At 34.3% G+C, this 19071-nt stretch overlaps 2 protein-coding genes across 3 annotated transcripts in view; one reads left to right on the forward strand and one right to left on the reverse strand.

The window, feature by feature from the left end:
* Positions 1-4295, forward strand: part of LOC132139991 (apoptosis-inducing factor 3-like) — a 32467-nt gene extending 28172 nt beyond the window's left edge. For both annotated transcript variants that reach the window (XM_059548735.1, XM_059548733.1), the window contains exons 15-20: positions 498-574; positions 823-940; positions 1042-1140; positions 1288-1363; positions 2331-2435; positions 3409-4295. In XM_059548735.1, the coding sequence (XP_059404718.1) occupies positions 498-574; positions 823-940; positions 1042-1140; positions 1288-1363; positions 2331-2435; positions 3409-3451 (518 nt within the window). In that variant the 3' untranslated portion in view covers positions 3452-4295. The remainder of the gene's footprint in view (positions 1-497; positions 575-822; positions 941-1041; positions 1141-1287; positions 1364-2330; positions 2436-3408) is intronic.
* An 883-nt stretch (positions 4296-5178) lies between these two features.
* On the reverse strand, positions 5179-18548 carry LOC132139992 (uncharacterized). Its single transcript, XM_059548736.1, has 12 exons — positions 18349-18548; positions 17664-17775; positions 17064-17157; positions 14889-14943; positions 11893-12033; positions 10886-11046; positions 10523-10621; positions 9021-9166; positions 8732-8903; positions 8526-8638; positions 7306-7393; positions 5179-6318 (listed from the first exon to the last, which is right to left on the reverse strand). The coding sequence occupies exons 1-12, from the start codon at positions 18461-18463 to the stop codon at positions 6265-6267; spliced, it is 1350 nt and encodes a 449-aa protein (XP_059404719.1). The 5' UTR covers positions 18464-18548; the 3' UTR covers positions 5179-6264.
* Positions 18549-19071: the final 523 nt, after the last annotated feature.

The following is a 19071-nucleotide window of genomic DNA, read 5'->3' on the forward strand; positions in this document are numbered from 1 at the left end:
GATGTATGTATGTATGTGTGTGTTTGAAAGTGAAAAAGTGAAAGTAAAGTGACCCATACTTGGAATTTGTGCTCTACATTTAACCCATCCAAGTGCACACACACAGTAGTGAACGCACACACACCATGAACACACACCTGGAGCAGTGGGCAGCCATATTGCAGCAGTGACAGGGGAGCAGTTGGGGGTTTGGTGCCTTGCTCAAGGGTCTCAATTCAGTCGTAGTATTGAGGGTGGGAGAGAGCACTGTATGTGTGTATCATTCACTGAACAGAGTGAGGCATGTTGTCACATTACTGTATGTGCATTACAGTTAGTTGTCACAATGGAATCTCGCAATTGACCAGGCCTTTAATCAAGATTTAAAAACAATTATGAAATACAAAACAATTCATGAAACAAAGAAAAGCAAATATTTAAAAAACGTGTGACAACATGCCCCAATGAAAAATGCAAACTTGTGCCGGGGTCCTGATCATAAACGTGTATGTGTTTAGGCTCCAGTCCAGCCACAGCATTCCTGAAGCAGAGCGGAGTGCACATGGACTCCAAAGGATTCATCACAGTCAACAAGGTTCAGTCATTCTGCACTGCTGCTCCATGTGTACTGTACATCTGTTAACGCATCTTATAGCACATTTACTGTATATCTTTTTACGTTCAGAATGTGTGTTTCTGCAACCTGTGCTAATCTGCCCATGCTTGTGTGTCAAATTGTTGTTTTACTACAATGACCTTTAATATTTCATGATAATTAGCTACAAAGCACAAGCTACAGTACAACGCGCAAGTAAACTTATATGCATACTTTAACCCTTTCAGATCATGGAGACAAACATTGATGGGGTTTTTGCTGGGGGTGATGTGGTAACGTACCCTCTAGCTTTACGTTGCAATAAGAAGGTGAACATACCCCACTGGCAAATGGCTCATGTACATGGTAAGGCCTGTAGCCCATTGGGAGGTATTCATGTGCTGCTAATACCAAAGATTCCATTTATTATGAATAATGAATTATGTTTCATTCATTTTTCACCACAGGTAGAGTGGCTGCCCTTAGCATGATGGGAAAGGCCTCAGACATTAAAACGGTGCCTTATTTCTGGACAGCCATGTTTGGGAAAAGCATACGATATGCAGGTAATGACATACTTCTTGCACTAAAAATATACATAAAAAAAAAAACATTGAAAAACACACTTTGTTTAGATTAGAAGAGTGACAGACGTAGTTTCAGCATCAGTGCTCCTCTGATGCATTTCAAGTGCTTTAAATGTTCTTGTCAAGGTTATGGAGATGGCTTTGATGATGTCGTCATCAAGGGGGATTTGGACGAGCTGAAATTTGTTGCATTCTACACAAAGTGAGTTGAATTGATTCTTATTGTCTCCAAATATGATCAAGCCATTAAGAGTTAACACATCAAAATCAATTCTGATTTAGATCAGGGATGTGATTATTTTTATTGTATTGTTTTATTTTTTTCTTTAATAATCATCAAGCATCATCATCATTATTATTGTAATTGTTGTATAGTCAAATTAAATGGGTTCCATAAAAGTATGAATTAAATTGTGCAGCCCTGTTCATTCTAGTGCTCTTTAAAAAAGCATGTTGGCTGTTGATGTTTTATTAAAGCACCACATCAAAGTACTTAAACAAATTATGACAACAACAAAAAAATAATATTAAGATTTTTTAATTATAATAAACTACTGAAAACTTGAATCTTTTACACAAGTGATTTACACAGAAATAATTATTGATTTGTTACAGAGTCTCTGATAAAAATGAGTGGCAGGAATTGAACTAAAGTTTCTGTGATTAGTATTGGATATTGCTAATTATGTTAATCAGTGCAAAGATTTCAAGTTTATTTTTAAGAATTAATCTGAAAAATTGACATAATCTACAATTTTAACTGCATTATTCTTATTGTCTGAAATTGACCTTCAGTCACTTATTTATGGCTTAATTTTAGGTGAACTAACCCTTTAATGACTCGAGTCTCCTGGGCTGGGCTAAAGGAAATGTAAATACATAATTGGTTATAGGGTTAGTGTTTTATTGCGACACACTCTGGGATAGTTCACCCAAAAATAAACATTTTGTCATTTACTCGCACTCAAGTTGTTCCAAACCTGTATAGAATTCTTTCTTCCATTAAACACAAGATATTTTGAATAATGTTAAGCTGCTGGTAGCCACTGACTTCCTTAGTATTTTTTCCATTTCTTTAAACCCCTCAGAACACCTTACTTTAGAAATGCCCTGGCAACCACCTGCATTGTGACTGTGTGTGTTGTGTGTTTAATCTACCGTGATTATAGGAGTGAGGAGGTAGTAGCCGTGGCCAGTATGAACTACGACCCCATTGTGTCACGGGTTGCAGAAGTCTTTGGAGCTGGAAAGACGATTAGGAAACGTGATGTGGAGTAAGTACATTTTCACAGAAAACAACAGACGTAGTAAGATTTTCCATGGTTTACACGTCAACGCAAAAGTGACAGTTCAGACTTCTTTTCAACATTGAAAATACTAAGAAATTTTTCTTGAGCAGCAAATTCAGATTTCTGAAGGATTGCGTGACACTGAAGACCGGAGTAATGATGCTGAAAATTCAGCTTTGCCATCATAGGAATAAATTACATTTTAAAATATATTAAAATAGAAAACTGATATTTCAAATTGTTATAACATTTCATAATATTGCTGTTTTAACTGTATTTTTGATCAAATAAAGGCAACCCTGATGAGCATAAGAGACTTCTTTCACTTTACTATACAGTGCATGGAAAAATCCCTTAATACATTAGGTTAATTTTGCCTCAATAAGTTTGTGCAAACTGGAAAGTGTGTGTAAAAATGACCTACATTATTGTGCATTGTCCTAAATAACAAAACCTGTTCACACACATTTTGTCTTTTTTTTCCCCTTTAGTATTATTTACATACTATTGCAGTTTTAATTTATATTTTGAATGAGCTTTTTAATATTTTGAAAATAAGTTTTTATTGTTATTTGTTAAATTTTTTAGTAATTTTGTTATGTGCTTTTTTCCCCCTTACACTAGAATATTATTTCAATATTTAATATTACTATTTAGTTTTCATTTATTTTTCTTTCACTTTTAGTGTTAGTTCAGTTTTAGTTTTTCAGTAAGTAGTTTGACTTTAATTTGAACTTGCAAATTTCATTTTCTAATTTCCATTTAGTTTTCAACAAATACTTGTTTTTATTTCAAATTTCAGTTTAATTAAATGTAATATTTTAATTAACAAAAATATTTTTTATAGATTTATTTTACGATTATAACCCGACACACACTTCTTGCTTTTGAACCTTCTTAACAAGAAAAGACAGTAACTGATGATTCAAATTCTGCATTGTATTATTTTCCCCTACAGGACAGGAGACATGTCATGGCTGATCGACAAAAGCTCGCAGTGAAGATGTGATCAGTTTAGCACAGCAAACTCTTTGAGTTTTCTTGCCAAACTTGGATGATCACCTGTAACAGGCGTAGTCTTAGTGCTGCAGCTGTAGCTGGTTAAGTTGGACACTAGATGGGAGACGTAAACTGTCCTTACCCGAGTACCTGGGTCGTGCCGAGGACATCGTCCCCGTGAGGTGGAACCTCTCCAGGCCTGGATTCGTTCACAGCACTAACAAATGAGCCATACCTGGTTTTTAACCCTCTGTACTAGACAGGACAGCTCTCTGTTTCTCTTGTGGGTTGGTCGAATCTTTTGCATGAAGCATCTGCCTGTACACAATGTTCATGGGAGAGCAGTTAAGTGGAGTTGTCATATTTTATTTTGTACATGGAACTTTGTATATAGCTGTTAACTGAAGATACATTCAAACAATTAGACTGCACTTTTTTCTACCGAACCTCTGCTACTAAATAGTCAGGCTAAAGGAATGAGAACAGAGCTGATGTCTGGCTCACATCGAAATACGCAGCTTCACTTGTGGCAGTTTGTAGATGTAGGTAGAACAGATGCATGATAATTCATATGCATAGGGCATTAGTTTTCATTAAGACTCTCCCAAAGGATCTTAATGTGGGATCATTATTCAGGGAAGGTAACAAGGTCCATATGTCAATGTCTATGAATATAAATCCAATATAATATAGTATTATCATATATCAAAATTCACTAAATGGTGAATCTCAATCAAAATCAAAAAGAAACAAGTGTGTGTCTGTATATTGCTTAAAAACAATAAGTTTTTAGGACCATTCAGTTTTTCATACATATATTGCAATAATGAGAATTTGGATATATTTATATATTATTTTGTATATATATATATATATATATATATATGTATATGTATATGTATATGTATATATATATGTATATAATCATATATATATATATATGATACTATATTTGAACGAGACTGAAGTAACTGCTGCTGAAAATTCAGCTTTGCCATCAGAAATAAATTTGATTTAAAAATATATTTCAAGTTATTTTAAATTGGAATATATAATCCCTTTTTTTTTTGAGGGCATTATTTTTTCACGAGAATTAAGCACATTCATTACTACAATTACCTATTACTTATTTCTTTATGCGAAATATATATCAGTTTGGTTTTCTTTTGTGATTTTGGGGTTGGCGTGTTATTGACAGGCTTCACGAATCGCTGAAATCTTTTATTTAATTCTCCCGGCCATCAAGCATTTCAAGTGGAAATTTACAGTGAAAACTCCACGGCAATAAAGCGATACTGTCATTTTGAATGTTCTCCCCCCAAACTGAAGCATGACCCCATGCACCAGGACTGGCCTGAATCACTCGCTGACCTTTACAATTATTGACTATTACAATATACCTCTTGCTCATGGGAACTGTGGTTGCACTGCTAGTAAATTGCACAAGATAACAAATATTTAAACCTATTACTTTATCTATAGAAATGCTCGTATTATAAGAGGATTGTATTTTCTGACTAATCGTAAAATGTGTTATTGATGACAGACTGATAGATTTTTGATTGTATTTTTAGATTGTACTCAATAAGGAATGCTTTTCTTGTAGCTCTGACCTCCTATAGCTTTTCTTTGGTACTAACTCAGGGAATGGAGGTTTCAGTTATATGAGACTGGTTCTGGTGGAATAATAAAAAAAAGATGAATAAATTTGTTGCTATGACATTTTTATTGTGCTCCTTGTTCTTTCAAATATACTTACACAAACACAGCAAGCTTTTTATCATAGTATAAGACAGTGGAATACAATGACAGTTTAGTCAATCAAAGACAGATAAAAACCCGCCATAGCTATAGAAAAAAATAAAACATTTAAAATCTGTATAATAATACATTATGAAAACGTTATTAAATATGAACTATTGCAGCCCTAAAAAGGCATTTTTGCAACACTGAGGTAAATGCATGTTTAAGTAAGTGCTAAATTTGTAAATTTCTTCAAATTTAGATTTAAAAAGTGGAAAAATAAATTAAAATGTAATTAAATTAAAAGAAATTTATAATAAAATTATAAAAGAAGTTTATCAGTGCTTGGTTCCACCATGTACGAATGCCTGCCTTATATATCGATGTGTAAAAAGTTGGCTCTCACCAAGTATGCATCTTCAAAACCAGCTATTTAAAAAAAAAGTTGTATACATAAATCAATGCCCAAGGAGAATAATGCTAAATGTTTACATTTTAGGTAGCATCACTACAAAACAATCATTTTTAGACCATATATACATAGACAAACATGCAATAGTACATTCACATACATATGTAAGACAGGAAGACCTAAAGTTAGTTGAGTGCTTTTTCTGTGGCTGCTGGGAGAAACTCCTCTGTGTTACATTATAAAAAGTAGAAATGTCACTTAATCATATAAACACCTGGTAAAGAGTATATGAGGTTGAATTGGATACCTTTGGTTTCTCCCACGGTGCTCCTGGAGATCAAAAGAAGGCCACAGAAAGCACACTTAAGTCTTGGGACAATCAATCTCGTCAAGTCATTATATGGTGATAATGTAGCTTACTGGCTATAAACAGTTCTAGGTCTGATTATTAAAAATGATTTACATAGAAAAACTAGCTGGTGTCAGAAAATATTGAGGTCATGTTTGTATATCACATTTCTTCATCACTATTCACATTTAACAAAAAGGCACGATTTGTTATTATCGCTCATGCAAATATGAATTTCACACATGGATGTACTTTCTATGAATTATTCAGACAACTCTTGATGTGACCGACGGCTGTCATGCCAGCTTCCTTCAGAAATCATATTCTGCAGCACACTGGCGAAGATACTCCTCATACAGTTTGCGCTAAGATAAAGATGACACATATTACCAGATTAGATGACAAACGTGCTCTGGAATCCTTCAAAAGGCTTACATTTCAAATGCAGGTTCTGTTTTAGATACTCTCAAATTTCTGCTTGAAAACCAACATGGTGGTTAGCTGGTCTCACAGCCAAGCCAAACTGGATAAACTGCTCTTGGTTTTACAGGGTTTTAGGCATTTATTACAACTTTTTTGCAGAGTATTATATTTATAATTAAAAATGCAATCAAAAAAAAAAACCTACAAATAATATTTAAACACTGAAAATAAGCAGTGAGGAATTGACAACTTTAACAACTTTACAGAAATGAATGACTTTTACAGCATTTTTGCATTTTTAAATTTGAAACACTATTAAAACAAACTACCGTTCAAAGATTTGGGGTCGGTAAGATTTCATAATGTATTTGAAAGAAGACTCTTATGCTCACCAAGACTGTATTTATTGGATCAAAATACAATCAAAACAGCAATTAAGTGAAATATTATTACACTTTATACATTATAAGGACTGTTTTCCATTTGAATATATTTTTAAATGTAATTTATTCCTGTGATGCAAAGCTAAATTTTCAGTATCATTACTCGTCTTCAGCGTCACATGATCCTTCAGAAAACATTCTAATATACTGATTTGCTGTTCAAGAAACATTTATTATTAATATTATTAATGTTTAAATGGTTATTGCCGCTTAATATTTTATTGCTGACCCCAAACTTTTAAACAGTGATTTACATTTCAACGCAAGGAAGGATTGTGAGACTAATGTACACCTTTATAAAAATGAATGGCTAAATAAACAGCATAATTATGATATTAAGAATTACGTTTACTTATATATGTTGTGAATATTGAATATATCATGTAGCCCTACTGGGAGATCAACAAACCACTTTAGTCTGGACTAAGCAGGAAGCTACATGAATGAACAGCATCAACAGTAATTGTACAGTAATGTGTGTCGTACCTTCTTGGATTTGACAATATCCTGGATGTAATCGCTGTACTCTGCCAGTTTCTTCTTCTCTCTCTTAGTCAGCGTCTTACTGCCCTGACTGAAGGAGAACACAGCATTGAGAGGTATGCTGTTAAACTGACCAAGTGACCGTTACAAAAAACGAAATCAGCTCAAGAGTCGAATTACAGTAATTGGAACAGTGCGCTGAAAGATTAAATGTTAGCATTCACTGATTGTATTTGATTAAAATGTTGATATACTAGATATATCTTGACATATATCAATATTTATTAATAATATAGGGTTTTTAAGAATTTTCCCTCAATAAACTCCTAATTTGTTGTAGTAGTAGGTTTTTTTTGCCATGCCAGCAGCCAAGTTGCCAGGAGCTGGAATAATACAAGAGTTACATAAACGCAAAATAAAAACCAACCAAACACTAAAACGCAGCAGTTACATTTATACAACATGATTAAAAAAATCTGGTAATATTTTAAACAAGTCCCTGAGTGAGCGTACTTCATATATATATATATATATATATATATATATATAAAAACCTTTTCTGCATTCTATTTATTGTAAGTAAGGAAGTTTATTGCAATTACTGTATGTTTAGGTATTGGAGAGTGTTAACGGATCTCCAATAAGCTAATGCAGAATCTAAAGTGTTAGCATATTATTACAGACAAATATATAAAAAAGGATATGCAGTGTGGCAGGCAGGTCATTATTTTTGCAATTCTGTTTGGTGACACTATCTTGACCTTTCCAAATAGTATGTAAAACAGTAAGCATAATGCAAGAGACCGTATTTGTCATTAGACCTCATTACACATGCATAGTGAGTTCTGTGAGTGTTGTCTTGTGAACAAATTTGGTTATTTTGCAGTTTTGAACCAACAGTGTGTAATAACTTATTTTTGCATTGCAAAAGTGTAGAAATTATGTAAAAAGTCTTAATTTGTTGCACTGGGAAAAAATAGGTCAAGTTAATTGCACTCAGGGATATGCTATTCCACGCTGTATGCTCTATATTGATTTTTTTTTTATAGTAGTATCTGGAAATTCCATAGAGAAAAATTAGCATACTGTGTACAGTACACACTTCATTGTGCAACATAGGCAAAATTTAAAGTGCCAAATAAATTCATGTAAATGATGTTATATTTACGGTGCCCCCTTGTGACAATAAAAGGAAACACTTAGAGACAATCTTGCTTGCTCACCATGCAAAATACTTTGCTAGAAAGAGCATAAAGTAGCACAGAGCACCGAAGATGATCACAAACATTATCTGCCAATCTTCAGGAATCCAGTCCCACAGATACACGACTATTCCCTGATAAACACACACAGATAAAGAGAAAAAATAAAACACTGATTCACCTGTGATGGGAATAAGTCTTCAGTAAACATGAAAATGAGAACATACTGTGGAAAGGTTGAGCGTTTTAGCCAATCCCTCTCCAACAATAGTGTCCAGTTCCTCTGGAGTGAAAGTGCTGATGATGAAGCTGAGGATGAAGAGCGACGGAAGGAAGATTCCCAGAACTCCACACAGGATGGAATTAAAACGATTGCTTTTATTACTGCTCACATTCGTCCTGAGGGAAGACAAATACACGCAGAACTGATAAATATGACATATATGAGCTCTAGAGTCATTATACATACTGTAGAAGATGATGTGATATAGTGCGGATGGATGGATGGATGTGTACCGGTCCTGTTCTAGAGTATGGTTGATGGTAGAGATGATCAGGTTACAGTCTTTCTCCAGCTGGTCAAGTGTTTTCTGCACTGCCTGCTTTATGCTCTTCTCAATGGTCTCACAAACCTCATCAATCTGGTTGATGCATCTGCTGGGCTGCACACACAAAATCACAATTTTAATAATTTCGTATTAACTTGATCAACTATCTATAGTAGTACTATTATATGCTATAGCATAGTAAAGCAATAAGCCATAAGAAGCTGGAAAATTGTACTAATTTAACAATTCAAAACAAACAATTAAAAGTGATACAGTAATACAGCTACTTTTTGCAAAAGGTGGACTAATGGAATGAAGTATTTTACTGTTATTGCCAGCAAAACTGCATATGTATTCATTTTGGCATTAAAACTAATTTTAAGGATGTGAACAGCTCAGAGCAGAATATCAGTTATTTTATAATTACAGTGATTCTGTCGAATCTCAGGTAAGCTGACTAATATTACTGACCAAATACACACTACCATCAAATCAGCAAGATTTTTTTAATGTTTCTAAAAGAAGTCTCTCATGCTCAACAAGGCTGCATTTATTTGTACAGTACAAATAGTTTTATTGTGAAACATTTTTCCAGTTTAAAAACCTTTTTTGTATTTTGATTGATTATGCTTTTTAAATAGAAATATTTTTTGTGATGATCAGCAGATGAAAAATGCAGATTTGCTGCTCAAGTAAAATTTTTTACTAATATCAATATTGAAAACAATTGTTCTTCGTAATTTTCGTGGAAACCAAAACATTCTGATGTGTAGAAAGTTCAAAAGCATTTACTTGTAATATTATAACCATCTATACTGTGACTTTTTTAATCAATTTAATGTTTTCCTGCTAAATAGAAGTATTAAATATTTTTTTAATAAACAAACAATGAACAATACATTTATTACAGTAGTTATGAATCTTCTGTAATGCTAGTTAAACAATCGTTTGTTGTTAGTTCATGTTAATTCATAGTGCATTTACTAATGTTAACAAGCACAACTTTTGATTTTAATAATGCATTAGTAAATGTTTTAATAAACATTAACTACGACTAATAAATGCTCTACATAGAAGTATTATTCATGCTTAGTTCATGTTAACTAACGTAGTTAACTAATGAACCTTATTGTAAAGAGTTACCATAAAAATAATAGTATAAAATTTTTCCAAAAACAAAACCTGACTGACTCCAATCTTTTGAACAGTAGTGGATCATAAGTAGCCTGAAATCATCTTTTGTCTTAATACGATCAGTCCATTTCTCCTTGTAGCTTTAAGTTGGGTTTGTAAGAGAAGCGCCTCTGCTGACAGACAGAACTAATTCATGTAAATGCTGCAGAGAGACATAAATCCATTTCCTCTGACACAGCAGTGCAGCATGGGCAGGCTTCCATTAATCATCTCACTTCTCGGAGGAAAACCATGGACATTTGACCAGCAAAGCAATCTGTTACCATCATTTCTTACGTTCTGAGGGTTGGGGATGTATATCGTGGGCATTTCGAAGCCACATTTGTTGAGTCCAGGTCTTCTGCACAGCTCTTGAACAATCTGCATCATCACTCGCTGTGGGAATAAAATCAACACCAACACATTTGACCTCAAGATGCTAATGCTAAGCTAATGCTAACTTCTCCCAGAGGGCTCGATTTGTAAAAGCACCTGTCTGGTTTCCTGTCAGAGAACCAACTATAATGGCAAGAAGATCAGGATTACATATTGAAGTGAGACTGGAAATCACCATATTCAATTATAAGTCCCGTTATGCATTTTTATTCCAGACAGAAATGTATCAGATATATCAGAATGAACACACACACACACACGCACCTGTCTGTCTGTTTCTCGTCCAGCCTCGTCAGCTTTGCTCAGGTAAAAGCGCAGTTTATCTCCACATTTTTCACTCAGCTTCTCAACAATGTTCAGTGTGCGCTTGCACAACGCTTGTCCCATCGGGTCAAAAAACACAAATATGAGGTCCGCCTGCTCACCTGAAAATCCACAAATATGTAAAACAAGTTAAACTTTATTACTTGAACTGAAATTTGTCCATTTTGTCTTATTAGTTTAGAAGGAAGTTGGGTTGGGGAATTTAAAAAAAAAATAGAAAATAGCCATTAATTTACAACACAAGCCTTGATCCGAGATTTGCTATGTGTAACAAAAGTTTTTTTTTGGTCCAATGTCTCTGACAAGAAAGACTGTACATTTGAAATGCTCCTGACCATTTTAAATGATCTCATTATTTTTGTCAAATTTTATTAATACACAGTACAATACGTAGTAGTATTTACTTATTACTAAAGTAGTTATAGTAATATTTTGAATTAGCTTTAGATTTTCTTTTACTTTATTCTTAGTACTTAAACTTATTTAACCTTGTTGAGTTAATCTAATATATGTCTATTTTATTTAAGATTCATTTCTTTAACAAAGGCAAATTTTGAATAGTTTTAGTTACCCGTATCAACACTGGTACACAAAGCTAACATGCAGCATATTAACTAAACGGCTGAAGAGTGAAACAACCCAGAAAATGCATTTTAAAAATAGCATCAGAAAAAAGATGTATACAAAATACAAATAAAATACATTAAATCTCAGAGAACCAGCCTAGACACTAGCCCCCCAACACTACACATTTTGAATGTCTCCTTTCTCTCAAACATCTATTGTAGATCTCGGAGTCTCTATTAATTATCCAATGACCTTAACGGAGTATGTTTGATTAAGGAGACATGCAAAATGTGCACTTCTTGGGACGTTCGAGGAACAGGGTTGAGAACCACTGCTATAGAAGTTATAACTGTCCAAAATGATGAGGCACACAGCCTTACCAAAAGAGGTGATGGCACTGTTGACATCAAAAGGGTACACCATATCTCCATCCACCAACCCTGGAGTGTCCACAAACGTCACCAGGCTGAATTTCTTCTGTTTGGAGGTGGAGATCTCAGCGCTCAGGTAATCTGTGACACCTACAATATACAACTGCAGGAATTTATAAAACGGCGCTTGTTCATAATGCGGATTTTATCAGTAACAATCTCCAGTTTCAAAACCAAAATTCTAAGGGAAAAAATCTGAGAAATAAAACATGTTCATGAAATCTGATTGACTCGTCCAGTTTTCTTGACCACGCCCCCTCTGGTGGGCAGGTGTTATGGTTACCCACAACAGCTCTTCAACTGGCAGCTTTAAGGTGGAGCCACATAAAGCTAGCCAGTGAAGAACGACTGTGAAGCAACGCCAGCCAGCCAATAAAAAACACACGCTAAGTGTTTTGAAAGTCATCGCCACAATGCCTGCTTTATGGCTGCTTACAAGTTCTGAGTGATGATACACAGTCGCTAAGGTTTTTTTTGGGTGGTTTGGGTGGAAAATCACAAGTTTGATTGTTTAGAAAAGTAATGTCACCTTGAATCTGCATAGTAACTACATGTCATGACTCATTAAATGTTTCTGCTACCTTCACATCTGCGGTTGACACTGGAGCTCTTTCAGATAGTGACTGCAGGAGTGCAAGATCTCACACAAACCCGTCTTGTTCTGTCTCATCAACATTCAACAAAGGTGCACCAACACACCCTAAATCTGTGTGACCATCTCTATCTCTGTCTCTCAACCACTCTCTCTTTCTCACTTCAGAAAATACTCAGATTTTGAACATTACTTGTTCAATAGGTTGGCAAATATTTTAAATGTTTTGAATGTTTCTTATTCACAACTAGTCTGGATTCTTGATTCAAAATACTTTAAAATAACTGATACAATTTTTTTTAACTACTACACTATAAAGGCAAAGCTGAATTTTCAGCACCCCATGATCCTTCAGAAATTATTCTAATATATTTAGTTGGTGCTCAATAAATTGTTTTATTACTATTAATCAATACTGAAAACAGATCTTATAATATCTTTGTAGAAACTATGATCCATTTCCAGAATTCTTTGATGCACTGAAGGTGAAAAACAAAAATCTACAGTAACATTATATGTCTTTACTTTTGTTAAATTTAAGGCATCCTTGATGAAATTTATATAATAAATAAAATAAAATTCTTGCTGACCATCAACTTTTGAATGGTAGTGTACCCATGTAGTTGCTGTAATTCCACAGGTGCTCTGTACAGTAGTTAAAATTAAATGTATTGACAGGCTCAATAATCACTAAGAGATCTTTGAGTCTTAAGGGTAACTGGAGAAACGTGTCTCACTTTGCTGCTGAAAGGTGGAAGGAGATACCGAGGGATCTAGTCCACTGGGAAAAAGTCAAAGGTCAAGAAAGTGCTGCGTCATCACCAAACCGCACAGCAGCACCACTGCGGAGAGACCCGAGTCATGATGATAGTGACAAACTTATTGAGATAAGACAAACCAGCCAAAGCCACACCCAAACAATGCACCAATCGCAAATCTCCTTATTCTTTCCTACACACACCCACATCCTTATGACCAATACTGATGTTTTAAATGTTTGAAGCCAAGCAAAACCTTCAGTGCGACACCTCATAGAAGTTCCCAGGAACATAAAAACATACGCATCGCATTCATGCTCAGAAATTTGACTAAACAAAGTGAGATTCATAAAAACAAGAAAAATACCGGTTTATACTTAAAAAATAAGAGGATGCGTGATTTTTTACAGTTTAATCAGTATGTTTTAAGAATGCATCTGATAATTATGTCAGGTTTGGACTCCGACTTGAAGCTCGTAATATGCAATGGCTGTACAAAATGCCATTTTCATTTCATATTTATGCCTATTGTTGACTATCAATTGAATGATCTCTGCAGCAGTAATGTGGGAAGACATTTCCCTCTGTCTATCCCACTGATGCTGCACTGTTGTCAATGTGAATGACTCATTCTGGTTCTCTGTACTGAGTGAACCCACACTGCCCACTGTAAGGAATACTGCACAATCAGTGTGCGGCGATGATGCCCTCTGACACACCCAAAGACCACACACCTAAACCAACGAGGTCCCATCACTCAGACACAGCCAAGCTGTGACATCAGCTGGACTCTCGGGATTAACAGTTACATAAATACACAGCGAAAAGCCTTAAGTCAGCAGATCCAGAGGGAGTTTATCGACATGCATGTGAATGAGATGTGTTGCTATGTTTCGTGCTCTCAGGCGAATACTGCGCTGGACATACATACGCTTGCATGACTCAGTGTGAGGTGTTAGTCATAGCTGTAGAGACTCCTGCCTCAACCTAAGACTAATTTCTAAGCAATAAATGAGGGAAAAAAGCACTAAAAACTACAAATATTTAAAGGTTTGGCTGTTTAACATCATACATAATTGTATTAAGAAAGGTTTTTTTTTTTATTGCCATGGCAAGTCACACTAATCAACAACGCCTAGAAGCTGTAATTTACTCTCACTCGAAATGCATGGCACAGAAGAGATTTTCAAATTTGAGATATTCAAAAAACAGGTGTGCAAAACTACAAAAACGAATTGTAATGAAAAAATTAAAAGCAAAATACTAAAAAGGTAATTTAAAGTAATGTACGACACAAAAAAAATCCCTGATTTAAAGTTTCTGAAATATCTAAATCATAAGATAATATAGCACACTAACACATTTTAAAGGGACACAGAGGATGATAAATAGAAGAGATTAAGATATTCTACATTGCATATAAATCATAGCATCTCTAACATGCTGATCAACCTGAAATATAAATATATATTTATATATGTGTGAAATTATACGTAAATACACACACACACACACACACACACACACACACATATATATATATATATATATATATATATATATATATATATCAATCTTAAATGAAAACTTCCTACCTTTGAACTCCAGCAGAGGTCTGAAATGCGGGTAGAGGTGTAACGTTGCATTTCCCTGTGAGGAAGAGAAGCAAACATGTCGATGAAGGAAAGATGAGACACATTTAAAGAGGAGAATGTGGTGGGAAGTCAGAAGCCAGGCCCTGCTGTAGGGAGGCTCCCTGCTCTTCCTCTCGCTCTCGTTTTCTCTCTCTCTTTCTGCAGGCTGGCTGATGGTGTGACACTCTCGGCCACGCTGCACCTCTCTTCCTGTTCTGCTGGTGGGCTCTTCCTGTAAAGAGCTGATAATCCTTCATATCACTCCTTCACCGTAATTACATTACTCATGCTGAGGTCTGAAGGAAGGGGAAGAGCTTTATATGCTAAGGAAAAAAGACGCTGTGCCTTTAAGACAACCCCTCTGCTTCCAGAAGGAGCGACTGACTAAGCTGTGATATGCTCTACTCTTTCGCCACATACACACATGTACGATTTTAACTGAAAAACACAGTCATTTTTATCCAGTTTGTCTTTTGGACAAAGTCTTAAATACTTTTGCATCCCTTTTTGCATTCTGCACGTAGACATATCTCAGACAATTTGGCCTTTAATTAGAACTTCATTGATCAGTGCTTCATATTTACATTTTTTGATTTTTTACATTTCTGACATTCTTTATTTTTTGTTAGAATCTCTTATTCTCACCAAGGCTACTTTTATTTTAGTAATACAATTTATTCAGTAATAAAAAATGTCATATTGTGAAATATTATTATTATTTAAAGCAGCCTGAAGCTGCATTTATTTAAATAAAAAAATTAAAACAGTAATATTGTGAAATATTATTATTAAAATAGCACTTCTATATCTATAATAATGTGCTACGTAATATTTTTGTAGAAACTATGAAGTATTTTTTTCAGAATTCTTTGAAGAATAGAAAGTTATAAAGAAAAGCATTTACTTAAAATACTTTTTTTTATAATAATGTGGAAGTCTTTGTCACTTTTAAACAATTTAATGCGTCCTTACTGAGAAAAAATATAAATTAATTCAATTAAACTTTTGAAAACAAAGTTTTCTATATTTTCTCTCTACTTACGTTCATTTAACGTTCATTTAATTAACTGTATTCAACATTTTACTCTATCTAAATTCCATCTGAAGAATTTCTTCCTTAATCAGCAGAAAAGATTCCAGAGATTTCATTTGTATCTGCTCACAAGTAAAAAAATTTCTGGACTTGTGCCATTAGAGAGGAAAGTTGAGTGAGAACTAATAGAAATAATGAAATAATGTGGAAAAAGTGCACAGAACAGGATTGGGTAATGCAATTATGTTACATTTGCTCTGATTTTAGAGGAAAACATGGAGAATTCTGTGAAATGGGTTTAAACATAAATATGTTTTAAATGAATCGGAGTCTACAACAACATTATTGGTAGCTAAAAGCAAACAAACAGTTCATATACTTCATATACATATATTTCTTTAAAGTTATTTCTCTGTATGAATACTAAAGCAGGCGTTCACAGCTGTCCTGACATCAGGAAAAGGTACAAATAAGGGTTGTTTTTGAAATTAATTGAAACAGGTTCAGCTAGTGTGTTTTCAATTGATTGATCTCTTTGCAGCAACAGCACCCAGAGAAGACCCCCACTGGTCAACATGTGACCCAGGAGTCATTATTATTAATCAGCCCATAATTAACAGCACTCACAACTGCACTTTCACTACTCATCTGTTTCAGTCACGTGACTTTTCTGCTCATTTGCCATATTTATGACCATCAGTAATGCAAAATAACGGCAGTAAATACAAAAACGAATACACTATTCATCTTCACATACCTTTGTATATAAGCATTATCTACAGGCTTTCGCTGGTATACAGATATAGATTGTGCATTAAATGTTTATAAATACCCATGAATATTAAATACAGTAGGGACTGTACTAACTTTATTCTAAAACCTGGTTGGATCAAATACAATGATGATGAGCGTTTATTCTTGGCATCTCTGTTCATGTGTTTTTGTACTGTACTCTATACACTAAAAAGGTTATCAATGTACCAACACGATCAAATATAAAAAAATTTCCCTTGTGCCAAATACAGGGGATAAGAGTCTTAACTGCACCTTAAGCAGCTTTCTCACAATAATCTGCTTTCTGGTGTGCACAAAAATGTACTCACTGTTAGTGACTCTCGTTTTCTTCCACTAGTTATAAATGTGAAGCCTTGTGTCTCAATTGCAACACCTGTCTTCTGTATGTGCTCCTCCACATACCTGAAAGACAGATTTAATTTAACATTTTTATAACAATTTTTATACCCATATTCATCCATACTATTTTTTTTATACAGGTTTGCAACCCCGGGTTTCAAAATGACTTAAAATGATTTTCATTTTAATTTATTTTATGATTTCTAGACCTGATAAAATAGACATGGAATGGACATTTTAATAATGAATGTAATTTATTTTATTTTATTTTAGCTACATCAATCTCTATTTTATCAGACAGAAACTGTAAGTAAAACTTTTTTTTTTTAATCCTTATGCTTATTCATAATCCTTCAAATGTATAATCACAACACAAAGCCTTGGAGTCAAAAAGGATAAGAACAAAATAATGGGACATGATGTTGGTATATAAAAATAAAATAAAAAATAGGGAAAAGAAAATGTCATTCAAATGTAAATATGTGTCTGTATAATCTTCATCTCCAGATCTCATTCTATGAAATAATTTAGGGATAAAAAATGTATTTTGATATGAGAGGTGTGATTACCAGTTAATGAAGGAGCTTTTTCCAGCAGAATGGTTCCCCATAATCATAACAATAATCTTTTTCCGAGGAGGTAACAGCCTCACTCCCAAACTCTCTGCAATTGTCACCAAACCTGTTAAAAACATCCAGACAAATGGAGCTTTATTATCAGTACATGATGCCTTGTTGCTTTCCAACAACAACGAGTATTGATTTATACAGTAAATGTGAATACAAACATGCAGCTTGCACATGTATATACAGTAAATATTGCATGTTGCTGCCCTGTAAAAGACCTTTCAGTTTAGATGAACTTGAAGATATTGTATAATCTTGGATTTACATATAGGGTACTGTAATATTACTGTATTTAATTCTGTACTGACCCATAGGCTACAGTAGTGTGACATACAAAGACAACTGATCAATAAGACTGTGTTTCAAATCCCTGCGCTGCCTACATAGTCATGTGGCCATATCATATGATGTCCGAAACTGTCTAGGTAAGTTAGGCGGCTTGCTAAGTGTTAAGTGTAACATTTAAAGTGTAACAAAACTTCTAAAGGAGCGACTCGTATAAATATAACTATACGTTTCGGACTTTCAATGTGATTTTCTATCTTATTATGTTTAATAATGTTTTAAACCATAAAGACACAACCGCAACACGTGTTTACATACGAATGATAAGTTACCCGTTTTTTACCGTTGTCGTTGTCGACATATAAACTGTGGCATTCTTTCAGTATTCTCTCACTCGGAGAAGTAATGGTCGATTCGAAAGGATTTGCTACAGCTCGCGGCTTCTTACAGTCAGACATACTGAAGACATGTAGGACTGATATTCACCGGCACCGACAGCGGGGGAACCAAAATAGTGTTGCACACCAGAAACGTCAGAAATGTAACGCTTTGGCGCGCTCTAGAGGAGGAGAAAGTTTAAACATTCCATCAGAGAATGGAACGCCTTAATATGAACAGAATATACACGTTCTAATACTAAATAATATGATGTAATAAAAACTATGAACAAAACATAACATGTATAGGATCCAGGCATAGATTTTGTCTATAGGACAGAATATATTTTAGTGAATTTCTCTACGACCATGCACGACACAGTTTTAAGTTTGTACAGAGCACATTCAGGGCTTTTTAGAGATATCAAATGTTTGGAGGTTTGATCATAAACACACCTTCTCTTTGCTCTTTAATATGACTGATATTGAAAGAATGGTCTATTTTAGCAATCTAAAAGGATTTATTTTTATTTTTATAATGATCATTTAAATCTGGCTAATTTTAATAAACATCTCAGAAAAATGTTATAGGTAATTATATTGTAGTATGACTTTTTTTTTTTTTTTTTAACGAAACGGGCATAATTTTCATACATGTCTTCTGTAGAGTACACCAGGACAAACAAAAG

The sequence above is a fragment of the Carassius carassius genome, chromosome 4 (assembly GCF_963082965.1).
Source record: "Carassius carassius chromosome 4, fCarCar2.1, whole genome shotgun sequence".
Taxonomy (NCBI): Eukaryota; Metazoa; Chordata; class Actinopteri; order Cypriniformes; family Cyprinidae; genus Carassius; species Carassius carassius.

What these genes read in the sequence shown, in the direction of transcription:
- LOC132139992 (XM_059548736.1), bottom strand. Translation starts at nt 18,463, where the DNA reads ATGTCTGACTGTAAGAAGCCGCGAGCTGTAGCAAATCCTTTCGAATCG. An exon ending in AAACGCTCAACCTTTCCACA is followed by an intron (nt 8,639 to 8,731) that starts GTATGTTCTCAT and finishes TGTGTTTATCAG; the next exon opens with GGAATAGTCGTGTATCTGTG. An exon ending in CTAGCAAAGTATTTTGCATG is followed by an intron (nt 7,394 to 8,525) that starts GTGAGCAAGCAA and finishes GTTCTCCTTCAG; the next exon opens with TCAGGGCAGTAAGACGCTGA.